Source organism: Stegostoma tigrinum, chromosome 7 (assembly GCF_030684315.1).
Source record: "Stegostoma tigrinum isolate sSteTig4 chromosome 7, sSteTig4.hap1, whole genome shotgun sequence".
Taxonomy (NCBI): domain Eukaryota; kingdom Metazoa; phylum Chordata; class Chondrichthyes; order Orectolobiformes; family Stegostomatidae; genus Stegostoma; species Stegostoma tigrinum.
The window spans coordinates 63,175,804-63,195,642 of NC_081360.1; the positions used below are offsets into that span (position 1 = coordinate 63,175,804).

General features: G+C 40.2%; 1 protein-coding gene across 6 annotated transcripts in view; it reads left to right on the top strand.

Annotated features, from left to right (window-relative positions):
- Nucleotides 1–19,839, top strand: part of scn1laa (sodium channel, voltage-gated, type I-like, alpha) — a 176,456-nt gene that overhangs the window by 6,475 nt on the left and 150,142 nt on the right. For all 6 annotated transcript variants that reach the window (XM_059647325.1, XM_059647329.1, XM_059647324.1 and 3 more), the window contains exon 2: nt 19,071–19,387. In XM_059647325.1, coding sequence (XP_059503308.1) covers nt 19,124–19,387 — 264 coding nt within the window. In that variant the 5' untranslated portion in view covers nt 19,071–19,123. The remainder of the gene's footprint in view (nt 1–19,070; nt 19,388–19,839) is intronic.

Genomic DNA, 19,839 nt, shown 5'->3' on the forward strand with positions numbered 1-19,839 from the left:
AAATTACATGTTAATTCAGATATTATTACCACTATATTCCTATGATCATAGCTGATGTTGGTACTCGAAAGATTTTATCACCAAATGAAGTCTAGCTTTTAAAATCATAAATTTTTCTTTCCTCAACCATGGAGGTCAGTTGTTGAGCGTATTCACAAGAGGCTGCCCATGTACTTTTAGCACAAACAATAAAATACTCATTCAGAAGAAAAAACACATGAACAAGATTATGCTAAGAAATAAAACCCCAGCCTCTTGCTTCAAGAGTGTAAAACAGCATTGGTAAGGCAACAAAACAAATCTCCTCACTTTATTCACCAAGAAAAGAATCTGAAAGTGAAACTAGACTCTTTCACTTTTGTTAACACACAAAATGCAACTTAAAAATTCATCTTAATATTATACTCTGTTCTAATTATTGTAACATGGTTGCCAGTGCATTCCTTTATTATTTTACTCTATCAATTAAAGGTAATATTTTATATTTCAAACAAGGAAGCAAAAATTGAATACAATAATTAGGTTGCCAAATTGGATGATAATAGTTATGAATGTGGAATCAAAGTTTAAAAAATACAAAACAAGAAAACCAGTCATTGATGTATTTGGACTTGCAAAAGATATTTGATATAGTATAGCATAGTAGGCACATGAGAAAAGATGTAGCTCATACAGAAGAAAGAGTGACAGTAGAAAGATGGATTTGGAATTGTCTGACAGAAACAGAGTCCAGTGGGTAACGGTTAGTGGAACTTCTTTAGGCCGAAAGAAATTTTAAAGTGGTGTTCCACAGAGGTCGATGTTCGTCCCTTGTTTTTCCTGACACGTAATAATGGCTTAGACCTTGGTGTACAGGTTGCAGTTACAAAATTTATGGATGACCCAAATCTTGGCAGCTTTATGACATGTCAGGAGGATTGTGTAGAATTTCATGTGGTCAACAGCAGCTTGGTAGAATGGGCAGACAACTGGCAGATCAAGTTCAATGCAGAGAAATGTAAGATGATTAGTTTCTGTAGGAAAAGTATTGGGAGACAATCTAAATAAAGGACTCCATTCTAAAGGGGCTGTAGAGCCAGAGCAGTCTGGGTATATATGTGCCAATACCATTGGAGTTGGGAGGAAATGTTAATAGTTAATGAAGTATATAGTCTCCTAGGTTTTACTAATTGGGACATAGCCTTTAAGTGCAAGAAAATTATGTTGAACTTGTTTAAGACACTAGTTCAGACTTAGCTGGTGTGTTCTATCCAGTTCTGGATTCTTTTGGAGGGATGTGAAGTCTGCAGAAGTGATTTTTGAGAATAGTTTGAGAAGGGTTGAGGCCCCCCAGTTTTGAAGTTGATTGCGGAAGTTGGGAATGTTTTTACTGATGAGAAGGCTGAAGGAGGTCCAGTTAGAGTATTAAAAATCATTGGTGATCTGGATGGAAAGGCAAAAGTGATGTGAGGTAAAGTTTTATCATGCAGTAAGTGATTAGATGATGGAAAATACTGCGCGAAAGTGTGGTGAAAGCATGTTCAGTTGAGACAGTTAAAAGGGAGTGAAACTGTTATTTGAAAAGGAATAATATGCATCTTCACGGAGAAGGTGGAGAGGAAATGGCATAAAGTGAAATGCTAATTTGGAGAGTTGATGTAGACGTGATGAGATGAATGGCCTGCACTGTAACAGTTTTGTGATGAATTTTCTGGTGTGGAGTAGAATGTGAAAATAACATTTGCAAAGTCAAAACGCAATCCATCAAAGTCAGCATTTTTTTGAAGGATAAGTCATATTTGACTGACTTGTTAGAGTTCTTCAAATATGTAACAAACAAGGTGGAAAACAGGGATCCTGTAGCTGTAGAATATCTGAAGTTTTAGCAAGCTTTTGACAAGGTGCCACGTAAAAGGCTAATATGCCAGGTAAGATCACATGGGTTATGGATAATATATGAACTTGGGTCAAAGTTTGGCCAAGCAATTGAAAGCATAGAGTGGATTAAAAAGGTCTTTTTCAGACAAACTGTAACTAATGGGGTGCCACAGGGTTTGGCCCCCAGGCTTCAATTAATTGCAATTTATGTTAATGAGTGGATGCATACTGTAGCCAAATTTGCAGCTTTTACTAAAATGAATGGGAAAGTTGATTGCGATAAAGAAATAAGAAATTCACAAATGTTTATGGATACATTTAGTGAATGGGCCAAAAGTTTGGTAAATGGAGTTCAGTGGGGATAAATGTGAGGTTATCCATGTTGATTGGAATAATAAAAAGGCAACTTATTTTTGAAATGGAGAGAAACTTCAAATCACTCCAGTGCAGATGGATGTAGATGTCCTTGTGCATGAATTGGAGAAAGCTAGTATGCAGGTAATTGTCAGTGGATGTTAATGAGAGATGATTCTGCACTTTCTCATTAGAAATGATTATTGTCATACCCTTGTCTAATAAGAATGTTACTTATCAGCCTTTGCTAAAGTTTTATTTAGACCTTTCTGCATTTGGGCATGGACAGTTTAATTAACAGAATAATTGCATATGGCAATGAACACAATTCAATCATCAGCCTTTAGCCCTGTTTCTGGCCTAATGAAGGAGGAAATTCATTTATGGCACTGCTGAAAGCATTTGGGATCTTAGATACTGACCAGGGGATCTCATGATTTAATGTTCTGGGGTTGAGTTTATTGACCTACAATGATCATAATCAGAGATAACAAGGTGTAGAGCTGGATGAACACAGCAGTCAAGCAGAATCAGAGGAGCAGGAAGGGTGATGTTTTGGGCCTAGACCCATCTTCATTTTTTCTGAAGAAGGGTCTAGACCCAAAACGTCAGCTTTCCTGCTCCTCTGATGCTGTTTGGCCTGCTGTGTTCATCCAGCTCTACACCTTGTTTTCTCAGATTCTCCAGCACCTGCAGTTCCTACTGTCTCTGAAACGATGATCGTAATCATATTTCTTTGAACCGATATGACTCCCGCCTGTTAAGCATTTTTCCTTCGATTCTCATTGCCTATACTCTTTTAGGGGCTCTTTCATGGGACCATTAGCCAAATTTTGCCAGTGTTAAATCAATGCCATCTCACCTATGAAATTGAGCTGTTTTGTCTTATTTAGACCACAGCTGCATGAATTCTGAAGCTGGGTGATTCTAGCAAAATCCAACAGGGTGTCAGTCTTGAGGTTATCAGAAAGCAGTTGCCACTTGTTAGCACAGTAAACTGATGCTCCTTTTCATTACTTAATTGATGATTGACAGCAGGATAATAGGTTGCTAAATTTACCTTACTGGACATGTGTTGCTTTTTGCTGATAGGATACACATGGCCACTTTTGTGTATTGTCAGGTAGATGGCAGTATTGTAGCTGACGTGGTGGTGCAACTAATTCAGGAGCACTGATTCATGGCTCTACAGCTGGAATAGAATCTGGGGTCTTAGCTTTTCTTTGTTTGGTGCACTCAGTCATTTCTTCATGGTCATACTTAGTTCATTTTGATAGTCAGAATCTCCATTGACTGCTTTCCTTTCCCCTTTAGTTAGCATCTGATCTCCATCATACTTCCTGCTAGTGAGTAATATAAAACTCCTTCATATTTCTATAATGCAACAGAGTCAGCTATTTGACTCTACAACAGCGAAGTATTTGAGAAACTTCATGTTAAGTTGGAAATGTGTGACTGAGTAGTGCCTGTTATATACTTAGGAGGATCTGCAAGCCGGGGTAGTGTTTACAGTGTCCAGTGCACAAATTTTGTTTGGAAATTGAATGCATTGAGACTCATAGCTGTACTTCCAAGTCTAAATGCTTTCTCCTGACTTCATCAATAATGGAGAAGGTCTATCCAGTGATGACATACCTGTCATGTAGAAGCAAAGTAGGAGAGTGAGAGGGCTCAGCTTGCCTGGGCTGATAAAATGCTGTGAGCAGCTGATGTTAACAGGAATTGGTTCCACTCTGGAATTCCTGACTGCCTCAAGGGACCTATAATTGCATGTTTGTGCAGTCCAGTACACACCACTCTCTGTGAGGAACACGAATCATCTGCAGTGTATCACTAGTAGTAGTGAAAGTCACTACTGCCTTCCAGCTGAATGCTGTCCTGGTGATATACATGTCTATTGTATTTTGCTAATTTGATTTACTATTAAGCCTGTGTGAATGTCTCTGATGTTTGTGCAAGGTTTCTGTGATTTAATATTCTGAAATTAAAAATTTGGTCCTAGTGATTGACTGGAAGTGTTTCCTCTTGTAGTCCACTGATTTTAGCTAACATACCGAACACTTATGGCTTCTTGGAATTCCCTCCCTCATATTTTCCTATGACTGTGCCCTAATGAGTTGAAATTAATTGTGACTCTATTGTGAATTTAAATTCTAAAACTTCTTCTGCAGTATTGTAGCACCATTTTTTCAAACAATTATTCATTCATGAATAATTGCTGGCTAGGCCAGCATTTTCTGTCCATCTCTAATTGTCCAAGGGCATTTAAGAGTAAGCCACATTGCTGTGTGCCTGCGGTGACCTGTAGACCAGACCAGGTAAGGATAGTAGATTTTATTTCCTCAGTAAATGAGAGGGTCTTTACAACAATTCACAGTAGTTGATTTTGGCAATTTTTTTTTAATTTTAGAAATCTATTGAATTCAAATTTCACTGTCTGCTATGGTGTTCTGATTACTAGTCCTGTGACATTACCATTACATCGCCACCTAACCACATTGCCTACGCAATTGAAACCAATATTGCCACTGATGTTTCCACATTCTAAAAGTTAAATTGCAATGCAGACAATTAGTGCTGTGTAACATCACTTAATAGAGTCATACAGCACAGAAACAGAACTCTTGGTCCAACCATTCCACGCTGAACATAATCCCAGACAAAACTTGTCCCACCTGCCTGCTGCTGGTCCATAACCCTTCCACACTTTTCCAATTCATGTACCTATCCAATGTCTTTTAAACATTGTAATTATACCCACATCCGCAACTTCCCCAGGAAGTCCATTGCACACACAAACCACCCTCTCTGTTAAAAAAAAGCTTCTCATGTCTTTTTAAAAGCCCTCTCCTTTCATCTTAAAAATATGCCCCTTGTCTTTAAATCCCCCATCCTAGGGAACAGACGATAACGTTAACTTTATCAGGTTACCTGTCAACCTCCTACGCTCCAATGGCAAAAGTCCCAGGCTGTCCAGCCTTTCTTTATAACTCAAACCTTCCATACCCAGCAACTTCCTAGTAAATCGATTCTGAACCATCTCCACCTTAATAATATCCTTGCTATAACTGGGCAACTATAGGAAATTGTATTGGATATCAAGGTATTGTACCGGTTGGTTGTTTTGATCATTTTCTAATATAGTGTGTAAGGAATGTGAGTGAATTTCATAATATGATTTCGGTACTGTGTCAGTTTCTGTTGGAAAACAGGCCTGGTTATGTCAGCATTCCTAAATAACTCTGGAAGGACACGTTGCATGTCCTGCACCAACCATGATTAGTACTTAGTTTTCCTCACCAAAATTTAGTGTTTCAGCCAAATATCAGTGTTCTGTCTCTTCAGCACATATCTGAGTTCAAGTGAGAACTGGAAATTGTAGTATTTGCTGCTATAACAGATCTGTTATATCTTGCATTCCTTCAATTTCTGCAGTCTTATTTCTTCCAAATTCTCCGTTCCTTGCTCACAGTGTAAGTGGCTTGTGGTCTATTGATTCTGATATTCTTCCTGTACTCTAGTCATCATGTTATTCAATTTAACTTTTCAGCAAAAAGGAGAGGTGCTGATTGATGTGGTGATTTGTGTCAGGAAAAGTACCAAAATGCAGAACTTTTCTCTTCTTGGGCAAGTTAAATAATCGTTAGAGAACACTGCTATTTTTGCTCCTCCTATTTACTTGCTGTATTCAGGTTGATATGTATGTGTGTCAATAGAGCACTGATTTTCATGTATCTTGATTTTCATTTGTCTTTTAACACAGGTATCAGTCAAAACTCATTCATTTGCACATTTGAGTTGGGACCATTGAGCATTTTCTTAGTGAGATTGATGAAACGGTAGGCACTGATTGGAATGAAGGATGGGAGATTTTGTGGGAAAGCGAAGTTGAAGAAAGTGAATAGAAATCAGCTGTGGTAATAAAAACCGACAGAACTGTGGACGCTCTAAATCAGGAACAAAAACGGAAGTTACTGGAAAAGCTCAGCAGGTCTGGCAGCATCTGTGAAGAAAAAACAGAGTTAACATTTTGGGTCTGGTGACCCTTCCTCTTCACCTGTGTAACTCTTCTTCAGCAACTTCTGTTTTTGTCAGCTGTAATAATGGTTGCAATGCTGACTGATTACAGGCTCCCTGAGCTGCAAGCTCTTGCTGTTTCCATTTAGAGTATTTTTATCTATGACATGCATTTACTTCCTGAGCTGCCAAGTTACAATATATTCATAACTTAATTTTGAGGGTTTTAAATATTACAATTTTGTTAGAATCTCAAGATGGGGAAATTACAAGATATGTTTTGTGCCATTTTGCCATATCTGCTGTTTTGTAATTTTGGGGCTCATCCTTGCACCACAAAAATCTCTTCCAAGCCACTTTTAAAAGCCATTCTCTGCATATCCAGATCTAATTTAGAAGCCAATTAATTGTCACATCCCACAGAACTATTACCAACAACCTAGTCTGAAGCTGGATGAACAGGCTTCCCAGCATTTATCTCAGTTAAGCGGCTTGCTTGCTACTTGAAAAGTATTATAAGGTCATTACTATAGGCTTGACATTATTAGCCGTAACATCCTCATTTTCCTTAAAATTCATTCACAAGATTCACACGTTTGAGAGACACATGTTCTTACAAAGTCCAGAACAAGTCTTTGGGGGAATCAGACATCTGTACTTCTTTTTTGGCAGGCTAACCATCTACTTGTTAAACTATAAATGTTATTTATTCCTGGGTTCTCAGGACTTTTTCGCTTTTCTGGGAGTTCCATCTCCTTGCATGTCATCGTTTCCACTGAAATAATCTCCTCCAGGAAAACTCCAAAAATTGTTCCGCATAATGCATTTAAAGCTTGACTTTACTACTGTCTTTGCTTTTCAGTCAGTGGGACATTTGACATATTTATCTAATTGCACTTTGCAAAACTGAATCTCGTGATGAAGTGATGACTAGTACTGAAAGTGCTGTCAACTCTAAATTTCTGATTGTTTCTCACTCAGTGGGGCATACAGTAAATGAACAGACCAGATGGGATCCTTTCTAGCATACTGCCTCAACTAATTTATTGAATTTCTCACCCAGCATTGGATTATTCTAATATTTCCTTAACTTAATTTTAGATTATATTAGCCCCCAGTTTTTCATTGTCATTCACGTGTGGAACAATTTTTCCATTTAAAGAAAATAAAACATTCATCAGAAGGGGCTTGGGAATTGTATGGAATGGGTTTGGAAAAAGGGGAACCGTTTCATCAGCTGATTGCAAACAACAAACATACAATACAGCTGAATGATGAAGAACTTTCTTTCAGTAATGGATATATATTGCTCATAATCAGGACCTAATTTTTACTGACCTCCAAAAAATGCTGCACATTGTCTCTGCTGAAGCAGGTCTGGCAACATTTTCTCCATTCTCAACACTAATTATCTTTCCAAAAGACATGGTCAGAGATCAGCTGACAATGAGAAGCAGAATTCAAAAAAAAATTTATTTAGTGATATTTACAATGATAATTTTGTTAATTGTATGCCAGTTGAATCTTCAGTTGTTTTCCCATTGTGGGCATTAATTGGAGACTCACATGCAGTGGTGTAGGGGAACAGAATGTAGTTGTTGAGTTGGAGGGGCGCGATATATAATGTGTTTGTCGTACTTTTAAAATTAAAATCACTTTCCTACAGTACTACCATTCATTGTCTCACTATCTGAATTTTAACAAATTTAAACCAAGCCCTCTGCTCTTATTTGTCTTTGGTGCTATCAGATGTACTTGTTCTACTTCTTAATCCACAGACACTGATTAAGAAAATAAACTGTAAAGGCAAGTAATGAAGTGGTTTTGTTGGGTGTGTCATGATCACTGTTTTGTTTCCCTGTACAAATTGCTTAATTACATCATCACCTGTGATCAACTATCTGAAACAAACCATACTGGGAACAAACAAAAAAAAAGTCTCAGTTTTTAAGATGATTTGTAGTTCGGGTTGTGGATGAGATTGTAGACTTGCTCACCGAACAGAGCTGGTGTGTTTGGCTGAAAACGTTTCGTCACCCTGTTAGATAACATCATCAGTGCGCCTCTGGTGAAGCGTTGGTGTTCTGTCCTGTTTGTTATTTGTATGCCTCAGTTTGCTGGGTGGTTAGCATTGCTTCTGGTTCTGTTTTTCAGTGGTTTGTGTATCAGGTTCAGGTCAATGTGTTTGCTGATGGAGTTCCGGTTGGGATGCCAGGCCTCGAGGAATTCCCTGGCATGTCTCTGTTTGGCTCGTGCTATTCTGGATGTTTTGTCCCAATCAAATCTGTGTCCTTCTTTGTCTGTGTGAATTAAGACCAGTACGAATTGATCATGTCTGTTGGTGGCTAGTTGATGTTCGTGTATCCGTATGGCCAGCTTTCTTCCAAATCGGCCTGTGTAATGTTTTTCACAGTCCTTGTATGGTACATTGTGTATTACATTAGTCATATTGGTTGTGGGTGTGGGACCCTTTATGTTCGTCATTAGCTGTTGCAGGGTGGTTGTTGGTCTGCAGGCTACCCTAATACCCAGGGGCCTGTGTAGTCTTGTGATCATCTCTGATATGTCCCTGATTACACTGGGGTGACTAGTGTGTCCAGCTGTGTTGTGTCTTCTTGTTGTGATCTGCCATGGATGTAACAGTGAATTGTGCTTTTTGGGTATCCATTCCTTTTAAAATCTCCATACAAGTGCTCTTGTTTTGCTTTGTGCAATTTCAGATTACTGCTATATGTTGTGGCTCGTTTGAATAATGTCCTGATGCAGCTCCGTTTATGGGTGCTGGTGTAATTAAGTATCTGGTCCAGTATCTGGTCCGTATGTGTGGACTTTCTGTACACTAGCCTGGAGTTCCCCTTTGTTCCTATGTTTTACCTTTATGCCCAGGAAGGGTATTCAGTTACTGGTCTCTTCTTCTTTTGTTGCTTATGTGTCAGTGGGTTTCTTCTAGTCTTGTGCATTTGATAAGCATAAAGGTGTCATCTACACAGTAGACCTGGAGATTAGGTTGTATAGCGGGGAGAACTGTCCATTCTAACCTTTGCGTTACCGCTTCTGCAGTCAGTCCTAGTATTGGGGATCCCATTGGTATTCCGTTGATTTGTTTGAATACACCTTCAATGACTGTATATTCAACTATCCTTCCTAGACATAATGGTAGAACATAAGATCAACTGGGAACTCCAGATTAATGTACACAGAAAGACCACACGTACGGACTAGATACTTAATTACACCAACAACCACACCAACACCCATACACAGAGCTGCATCAGGACATTATTCAAATGGGTGATGAAATGTCTGTAATCAAACACATTGGCTTGCTGAGCATGTCTGCAACCTCAAACAAACAACTGTTATGACTAAGTCAGAAAGTGTGAACTGGCTCCTCTCTTTTTAACTTCGTAAACTGGTCATAACAAATGTTTTCATTATATTTAACATGAGAAGTAAGGTACTAACCACAAACTTTAGCTCAGGAAAAGGAGGAGCAAGTTCATGATCTCCTGACCCTGAGAAAAGTAATAAAGATGCATTGTCAAGCAGAAAGCCTTTCTGCTGTCACTTGCATACGCACACGTAGACATGCACACACACTTCAAAGGGCAGAATGCCCTGTTTAGAATCTTCTGCACGTCCTTGAGATGTAAGATTTCAACCTGATACACCAGTTGGTTAGTTGGTTTCTTAGATGCCTTCAGCAGTAGTGGATGTTCTGCAAAGATTAGTAATTGATTGAGTTGCTTTTAAGATTTACAAAAAACTAAAATAAATTCAGGGATAAAGTACAATTTGAGAGAAACCCAGATAGTAAGACCTTCGCTGAATATTTTTAAATGGAAAAACAGTAACGTCAACCCATGGTGGCTTTCTATGTAATGAGCCTGGAGAATTGATAATAGAAAGTCAGGAAATGGAGGAAGCGTTGAATATATATTGTGTGTCTGTCTTCATTGTGAAGACTTGGAAACTCCTTTAAAAGCAAAGTAAAACTCCTTGAAAGTAAAGATCTTAATGAAAGGGAAAATCGTAAAACAGTAACCATCGCCAGAGGAAAGGTGCTGGACAAATAATCTGACAAGAGGTAGAATGGAACCAAAACAACAATAAATTTTTTGTCATAGAGATATACAGCATGGAAACATACCCTTTGGTCCGACTTGGGCATGCCGATCAGATATCCTAGATAAATCTAACCCCATTTGCCAGCATTTGGCCCCTATCCTTCTAAACCCTTCCTATTTATGCACCCATTCAGATGCCTTTTAAATTAATTGTAACTGTACTAACCTCCACCAGTTCCTCTGGAAACTCATTCTATACACGCACCGTACTCTGCATGAAACAATTGCCCCTTAGGCTTCTTTTATATCTTTCCCCTCTCACCTTAAACTACGCCCTCTAGTTCTGAACTCTCCCAGCCTTGGGAAAAGGTCTCAACTGCTTACCTTACACGTGTCCTTCATGATTTTATAACCCTCATTAAGGCCACACCTCAGCCTGCGATGCTGCGCCTCAGCCTATTTCAGCCTCTCCCTAAATCCGATGATTTTCTTCAGAGGGTGGCAGAGAGCTCTTTTTTTTTTAACTGAATTAGTGTCAATAACCAATTTATATCAGAGAATTTTTGTGGTGCAGAAGAATGTCATTTGCCCCGTCATGCCTGCATGTTTCTGTTACCTAGTGCCAGTGGTCTGCCTTATCCCCCATATCATTCCACACCATTTCTCTCTAAATAATCACTGAATGCTGTCTTGAATTCCTGATTTGAACCTACCTCCATCCCATCCCAGAACCCTGACTACTTTCTAAGTGAAAAAGATATTTCTCACATGACACTTGCTTCATTTACACATCACTGTAAATCTATGCCGTGCTGTGCTGCTGTCTTGCAGAATCACAAACTGTCTCTCTGTACCTACTCTGTCCTGTCTGCTCATGAAAATTTCCATCAGATCTCCTCTTTGCTTTCTTCCCTACAAAGAGACCAGTCCCAACTTCTTCAGTCTCATGACTGAAGTTACTCATTCCTCAAATTATTTTTTAAAATCACTTCTGCATTCTCTCCAATGAGTTTACATCTTTGCCATATTATGGCACCCACAACTGTACACAGTACTTCAGCTGAGTTCTAACAAATATCTTGAACAACACCTAGTTGTTTTTGCACTCTGTACACTTGCTAATAAAGTCAAGAACACTATATGCTTTACCTACTACTGTCTCCACCTATCCTACACTTCCAATAATCTCTGAACATCTACACACAGGCTCCACTGCTCCTGCACCCCCTTTAGAATTGTAGCCTCCTACTTTGTATTCTTTGTTAATGTTCTTATGATCAAAGTGCACCACCTCACAGTTCTGGGCACTGAATGTTACCTGTCACCCATCTGGCCACTTTACTGACTTGACAGTGACCTGTTGGATTTCCACACTGTCCTCGTCACAGTTTATACATCTTCCAAGTTTTGTATCATCTGTAAACCTGGAAACCGTCCTCTGCACATCAAGATCAAGAACATTAATATATTTTCAGGAATAGCAAGGATCCCAATACTGACCCCAGGGAACTCCTATACGAATCTCTTTCCAGCACAAAGAATATCCTTCGACCATTACTCTATTTCTTATCACTCAACTAATTTTGTGTCCACATTGTCACTGTTCCTTTTTTTACCATGACCTGTAAATTTTCTCACATGCAGCAATGTATCAAACACCTTCTGGAAACCTATTTCCCACATTAACAGCATCACTCTTATGCTTGCTTTACATAGACTATCTTTTCAATTTACCACTGTATGTCCTAACATTCAAGATAGTCCCAGTTATTTTTTCACTAATGCTTCCTATTACTGAGTTGCTGTTTAGATTGGACAATAATTTGGATATAATTGTGGAATGCTGAGGCCAGTGGTTATTCATTCTTATAATTATGATGTTCTAGCTGCCCTGTTGGTCAGCCATGTGTTTTTTTTCAAGTACTGTACTATAAACTGTTTTGAATTGTTAATGCAGATATGTGGTGTCTGCTGAGATAGTAGACACATTGGTATAACATTTTTCAAAGCTATCATCAGATTGGAAAACAGGAAATGCAGCTTCCCTATTCAAGAAAGCAGGGAATTGGCGAGTAGAAAATTACAGGCCAGTCAGTCTAACAAATGCCATTGGGAAATGGTCAAATCTATAGTAGGACACACCAAACATATGTGTACACAGGCAGAATTAACATGATTTTATGGAAGGAAAACTGTGTTTAATCAGTTTATTCGACTTTGAGGAAGTAACAAATATCGTGAACGAAGGAGAACCTTTTAAATCTGGTGTATTTTGATATCAAAAAGACACTTGAATTAATGCCAAATGAAAGGTAATTACACAAAATAAGAATAAGAATTCATGGCTTTAGAAGTGAGATATTATCTTGGACAGGGAAATAGCTTGCTGAGAGGATCCGGTAAATGGGGATAAATGGGTCATTTTCAGTTGGCAAACTGAAACCAATAGAGTGCGACATGGACCAGTTTTAGAGGCCCAGATACTTGCAACCTATATTAATGATCTGGATGAGGAAAACATATATGCGATTGTTAAACATCCGACCAATATACAAATATAGGTACGCAAGTAAGTTGTGAAGAAGATTTAAGGGAAAGAATCTGAGATAGGGTCTTGGGCAATGTGAGCTATCGTGAAATGTGTGGCAGAATTGAATGAGAAGTCTGGTAAGGTCCATTTCAATGTTGAGATCATCTTGATGTATTTATAATACTTTCCGCAAGAGGCATGTTGAAATTCATGCTTGGCGACAGTGAAATGCCCATTGATGAGGATTAATCCTTGTTAAAAGCCACAACTTGCCTCATTATTATTTAGCCCCCCATCTTACCAATTTTTACCTAAACAAGCTAGATGTCAGGAAAACTTGACAATGAAGCCAGAGCCTATTCCTGACAAATACAGCTTGGAGCTTTCTCCATTTTGTATCCATGTTGGCTGTGACAAGACCTCAGCCCAGGGCACAATTAACGGGTACGAGAGACACACACCCTTCTTCCAGGGATATCTGCATCTGGTGCCTGCCATTATCCTAACACTTCATCTATTCACTGGCAGTGTGCTCTAGAAACACAGACTTGCATTGCAGGCTACACCACCAACTAACATTAAAAGTCTGCAGTACGGATAGTTTGCACACAGGGACACAAACCCAGCTCACAGACTGGATCAGGCTGCATGTCAGGGATACTCACATGTCCTCTTAGCACTCATGACTTATTGCCTACCTGCATGCTCATAGTATCCCTGCTTTGCCTTGCTGTGCTAATTGGCACAGCTTGCCTTACTGTAAAACTGTTTTCAGTCTAGGGGACATGCACATCTTGTAAAATGGCTATGTTAGTCTCACACATGCACCTGTGACTTATGCAATAAGCCTATAGCATGTGTGTAAGTAGGCAGCCATGTCACAAGGCCTTAGGACATGCTCCTCAATGAAGGCCATTGAGGCACCCATCAGGGTGTCTTGGCAGAGTAAGTCAAAGACAGCCTCCAATACCAGCCCAGGGAATTGGCTGCTATTAGGGTCTGTGACTCTGTTGATCAGGGAGTCAGTTACAATCAGTGTTTTGGCTATGTGGCAGCAAGTCCAGAGGCTTGGGCTAATGCTGTAAGGGAGAAGTATATGCACCAGTCAGGGCTCTGGGCACGTATTGTTGGTCGAGGAGTTGTACCACAGTCAACCCATTGGATCTGTCCTCAGAAACTAAGGGGGAAGTGTTTTTTTTGTGGTCTTGGAGTGGGTGGGTGTCAATGTTACAGCTGTTGCCACAGGACTGACCTCGGCAGTTTAATCTTTGGGATGAGCTTTTGCAGGTTTGCAGTAGAATTGTGAATGAAGGGTAGCAGGATTTATGAGGTGGGATCTGATACAGCATGGCTGGGAATGGGGTAATGCAGGATAGAGGGCCATGTACAGTCTAGAGCAGCCTGGCCTCAAGCACGGGTTGGGTGGCTATGCACTGGAGGACCACACCCAACACGGTCACTTAATATTCCTAGACTCTTGCTGGGAGGGATAGGCAGGTGTAGATGCGTATAGGTGCGTTGGGTGGGCACTTGGAGAAGAGTGAAGGCTGTGGGGTAAATGGATGGACTACTAGAAGGGAGGTGTGAATATTTTGGGGGCTTACCAGAACATTCAGGTTCAGGATGAAAACTGCAGGTAGAGGAGCGCTCACTGTTGCCCTTCATTACGCTGGAAATCAGAAGTGGGCAATGATGAGAAGAATGGCTGTGACCATATTTAGAGTGGGCAGGGTAATTGACTTGACATGCAGCAAAAACCAGGCATTAGGTCTATTACGGAGAAAGAATATTGGGCATAGCTGTATGGGCAGAAATTTATAGAGTGGCAGAACATGAGCTGTGGTGGAAGGTGGGTTCAGTAGCAGAGATGATGTATGTGAGGTAGCATAGAGAGAGGAGTGTGGCACTTACTGGGCAGAGTGCAGAAGGTCACTGACCTTCGTTCTGCATTGCTTCACGGTACTGGAGGCCGTACTGATCTGAAGTTGACTTCCAACCAATCTGCCTAAGTGTGGTGGTGCAGTCACCTCTGCTGGTCCTTTGAAAAGAGCTGCCTGGCCTCAAGCAGGGGTTGGGTGGCTATGCCCTGGAGGACCACACCCAACAGCTTCACTTAAGGCAGTGCCATCTTCCCCTTTGCCAATATGTTCTCACTCTATCTGATAACAAGCAAGGAAGCTCCAAAATATCAGCGCTCGTCCTGGTGCACAATTGGCTTTTATAGGTAGTGCAGGTGTAAGGGATGTCATTGCTTCAGCGGATAGCCACACGTTGTTCCGGGAATGGCATGTGGCAAGAATGGGGCAGATGTTATAGATGCTACAGTGGAGTAGTAGGAAGTTAATGAGGCGCGTTTGGCAAAATAGGGCAGGTCAGCTCGCTTGGCCTCACAGCAGAAATCCCTCCCAAAAACACAATGCAAAGTGGGCTTAGCCAAAAAGAAACATAAGATTCAGTCCAAGGAGTCTGCAAAAGAATATGGGTAGATTATTGACTAAAACATAGCAGATGGAGTATAATTTTGGAAAATGTGAGCCTGTCCCCTGGTCAGAAAACTTGAAAAGCAATCTAGCATTTAAACGGAGAGAAATTACAGAACTTGGGGAATACATAGTTATATAGATGTCAAAGTATGGATTACAGATGCAAGGCGAATGGCATGTTGTTGTTTAGTGTAAGCAGAACAGAGTATAGAAGTGGATAAGTTTTGCTGCAGTTGTACAGGGCAATAGGGGGACCACATCTTTATACAATTTCAGTTTATTTACTTAAACAATATCATTGGATCAGAAGCAGTTCAGTCCAATCAACTGATTCCTGGGTTGAAGGAGTTGTCTTATGAGGCAAGTTTGGACAGGCTAGGTCTTTCCCCCACACGGAGTCAATGGCCTAGTGGTATTATCGCTGACTGCTAATCCAGAGACCCAGGTAATATTCTGGGGGCTTGGTGTTTGAATCCCGCCACGGCAGATGGTGTAATTTGAATTCATTAAAAATCTGGAATTAAGGAAAATGCCATCCTTATCTGGTATGGCCTCCAGGCCCCCGGCAATGTGGTTGATACACAACTGGCCTCTGGGTAATTAGGGTTGGGCAATAAATGCTGGCCGAGCCAGCGATGCCCTCATCCCCTGAATTAATAAAGGGAAAATAAAGAATCAGTTAGAATATAAAAGAATTGGAGATGATGTTATTGAAATACATAAGACGCTGAGTGGATTTCAACGTAAGAGATTAAAACCAATGAATGCCATTAAAATGCAAGGGATTTTCAATTTAATGTGAAGATGAGAATTTTTTTTCTTTACTGTCAGAGGTCATTAACACATGGAACTTTGTCCTGCAGGATTATTGAATGTTTATAAGGATGAGTTCGATATATTCTTGATTGACAAACAAGTCAAAAGGAATAGACAGGAGTGTAAAGTTGAGGCTATAACCAGACGACTGAGTTCTATTTGAATGGCTAAGCCAGCATAATGGGCTGAATGACCTACACCTATTTCTAATCCATTTGTCTGTATATACATGTAGTTACAGATTTACTGATTTTGAAAATAGAGATCAGAAATGGAGGCATGCCACAATAAGTAATCTTCTCAGGTTACAGTGAGCAAAATATATTGTTGAAAATTGTTTATAGCGATATTATATTTCCTTATTGCTTCAGAGCATTTGTCTCAGTTGGTTAACTTCTTTGTATATTTGCCTTAAGTTTTGTTAATTTACTTGTTTATCCATGTATTTGATAATTCCTTTCATAGAGTTACTCACGAGACTGTCCATCAAGTTCAGGGTCCATGATTAGAATAATAACATAGAAACATAGAAAATAGGTGCAGGAGTAGGCCATTTGGCCTTCTGAGCCTGCAGCATCATTCAGTATAACCATGGCTCGCATGCAGTCTCAGTATTTGTGCCCTGCCCCCAAGCCTCTTGATCCCTTTAGCCTCAAGGGCCACATCCAGCTCCCTCTTGAATATACCTAATGAACTAGCTCCAACAGCTTCCTTTGGGAGAGAATTCCACAGGTTCACAACTCTGAGTGAAGCAGTTCTTCCTCGTTTCAGTCCTGAATGGTTTACCCTTTATTCTTAGAGTGTTGACCCTAGTTCTGGACATCCCCAATGTTGGGAATATACTTCCCATGTCTAGTGTGTCCAGTGGCATTAGGATTTTATATGTTTCTGTGAGATTCCACCTCGATCCCCCCATTCCTCTAAATTCTAGAGAATATAAGAACCATCAATCTAGTCTTTCCTCATATGTCAGTCCTGCCATCTGGGAATCAGTCTGGTAAACCTTCACTGGAATCCATTAATAGCAAGAATATCCTTCCTCAGACTGGGAGACCAAAACTGCATACAACAATCAAGATGTGGCCTCACCAAGGCCCCATATAGCTACAGCAAGACATCTTTCCTCTGATACTCAAATCCTCTCACTATGAAGGCCAGCATGCCGTTAGTTTTCCTCACTGTTCGTTGCACCTGTGTGCCAACCTTCAGCGACTATTCCACCATGATACCTAAGTCTCATTTCACCTCTGCTTTTCCTAAACTGCCACTACTCATATAATAATCTGTCCAGTCCAACCTGTCTCTGCCTCCCGAACCGGTTCTTCCTCTCACCCATCCCTTCCTCCCACCCCAAGCCGCACCCCCAGCTACCTACTAACCTCATCCCACCTCCTTGACCTGTCCGTCTTCCCTGGACTGACCTATCCCCTCCCTACCTCCCCACCTACACCCTCTCCACCTATCTTCTTTACTCTCCATCTTCGGTCCGCCTCCCCCTCTCTCCCTATTTATTCCAGTTCCCTCCCCCCATCCCCCTCTCTGATGAAGGGTCTAGGCCCGAAACGTCAGCTTTTGTGCTCCTGAGATGCTGCTTGGCCTGCTGTGTTCATCCAGCCTCACATTTTATTATCTTGGAATCTCCAGCATCTGCAGTTCCCATTATCTCTAATAATCTGCCTCCCTGTTTTTGCATTTTTCAATAATATTTAAAATTTTTTTAAAAACTTTTTTTTACAATATACCAAAGAGTGGATTGGCAAGTAGCTGTTTTAAACAGAAATTTTTCTTCATGATGAAAAAGGACAAGAAAGGGAAGAATTAATTTATTTTTGAAGTGTGCCTTTTTATTTTGCTTGAGAATGAATGACAGCAAAAAGCATATTACTAACATTTGCTCCAGTTTTAACTTGCCTGTGGTGAAGGGCTGTGACTTGAGACGTACGACAGAATGTCATAGGAGGTATCAATTGTGTGCCCATTGCTGGTCTGTTGTGATACCATTTTGTTAGTGCTGGGAAAGCTGGCTATGAGCTACTTATCCAGAAACGAACTGAGCCACTTATGAGACCAGTGAAGGGCTACTTTCTGCATTCATTTGCCATTTCCCTCCATGACATGGGGCGAATATCTGGTGAAACTTGACAGAGTTTGAACAGGTATTCCTTTTGGGCACTCAACAGGGGCAATGTTGCAATTTCAGCCCTCAGCAATGGCCATCGATAGCTGGGTACTACTTTGATTGTGTTGGCAGCTCTTCTCCATTGGCTACTACCCTTATTAAGAATTGTGGCTCAGGTGATGCCCAGGTAATTGGCCACTGCCAGGAAGATGCTGTCTGGATCCTGTCACCTGGCTCAATAAGTCTTTTTTTTATCTTCTCTTTGGTTGAGTCTCTGCTGTCTTAGCCAATTTTGGAAAGATTTCAGCTGTTTTCTCCAGATAGCTGTTGGAGCCAGAGGGAATTCTTTACAATGTAAACGGCAATGCAAGTAACAGAAATCCACCTTTTTAATTTATTCTAATCTACCAAAGAGTAAGATAACATTAAACTCGAAAATTGAAAATCAAAGTACAGGTGAGAAGCAAGTCATAAATAAAACAAAATGTTTGTTGTTTGAAACAATTCTGAAATAGAACAGTTTCAAGTTGATTGCAAAGACTTTATCTGTGTAATGATAGGCATTCTGTAAGTAGACAAACAGGAGGCTGGAAGAACACAGCAGACCTAGCAGCATCTTGAGGAAAGGAGCAGGCATTACCCTGAAGAAGGGTAATACCTGAAACGTTGACTGCTGCGATCCTCCACATGCTGCCTGGTCTGCTGTGTTCTTCCAGCCTCCTGTTCACCTACCTTGGATTCCAGCATCTGCAGTTTTTCTGTCCCTAATTCTGTAAGTAGGTTTGAATTAAAATACATTATGAAATAATTATTTTATTTTAATCCAGGTCCTTCTTACGTAAGACGCTAGAGGTTAATCTCCAAGGTGCACAATGAAAAGATGGCGCAGCCACTGCTTGCACCACCAGGACCAGACAGCCTCCGCCTTTTTACCCGAGAATCTCTTGCAACTATTGAGAGATGCATTGCAGAGGAAAAAGCCAAGAAGCCCAAGGACCATCATGTGGATGACGATGAAAATGGCCCAAAACCAAATCGTGATTTGGAAGCCGGTAAATCATTACCATATATTTATGGTGATATACCTCCAGGGATGGTTTCTGAGCCATTGGAAGACCTGGACCCATTTTACAGCACACAAAAAGTGAGTGTTGATCGGATTTTTGAATGAATGCACATCTGTGATAACACAAACAGTTCTATCATTGTGAGATTTTTCTTTTTTGATTTGTCTTGAAAAAAAATCTTGCCTGCATATAACATAGCAGCTGTTATGTTATCAATAATTACATCTATTTATATGTAAAATTACATGCAACTAGCAATAATTACTCATGATTCTTCCAAGGTTTTTTTTGTGTGGGAACAGTAGAATGTAAAGCTTCATGCTTTATAATTGTTACCTGTGCAGAACTGATCTTGTTGTTTAGTTTCTCATTTAATTCTCGCCCTTGTCTATTATGAATTTGTTTTCACCAGGCAGCTGAAATGAAGATTGAGTTTGTTCTGCTGTTGCTGCTGGGAATACATTTTACGTTCTAGATGATGAATAACTAGTTTTGGAAAACTTGCATCTCTTGGTTTTGTTGGAATATG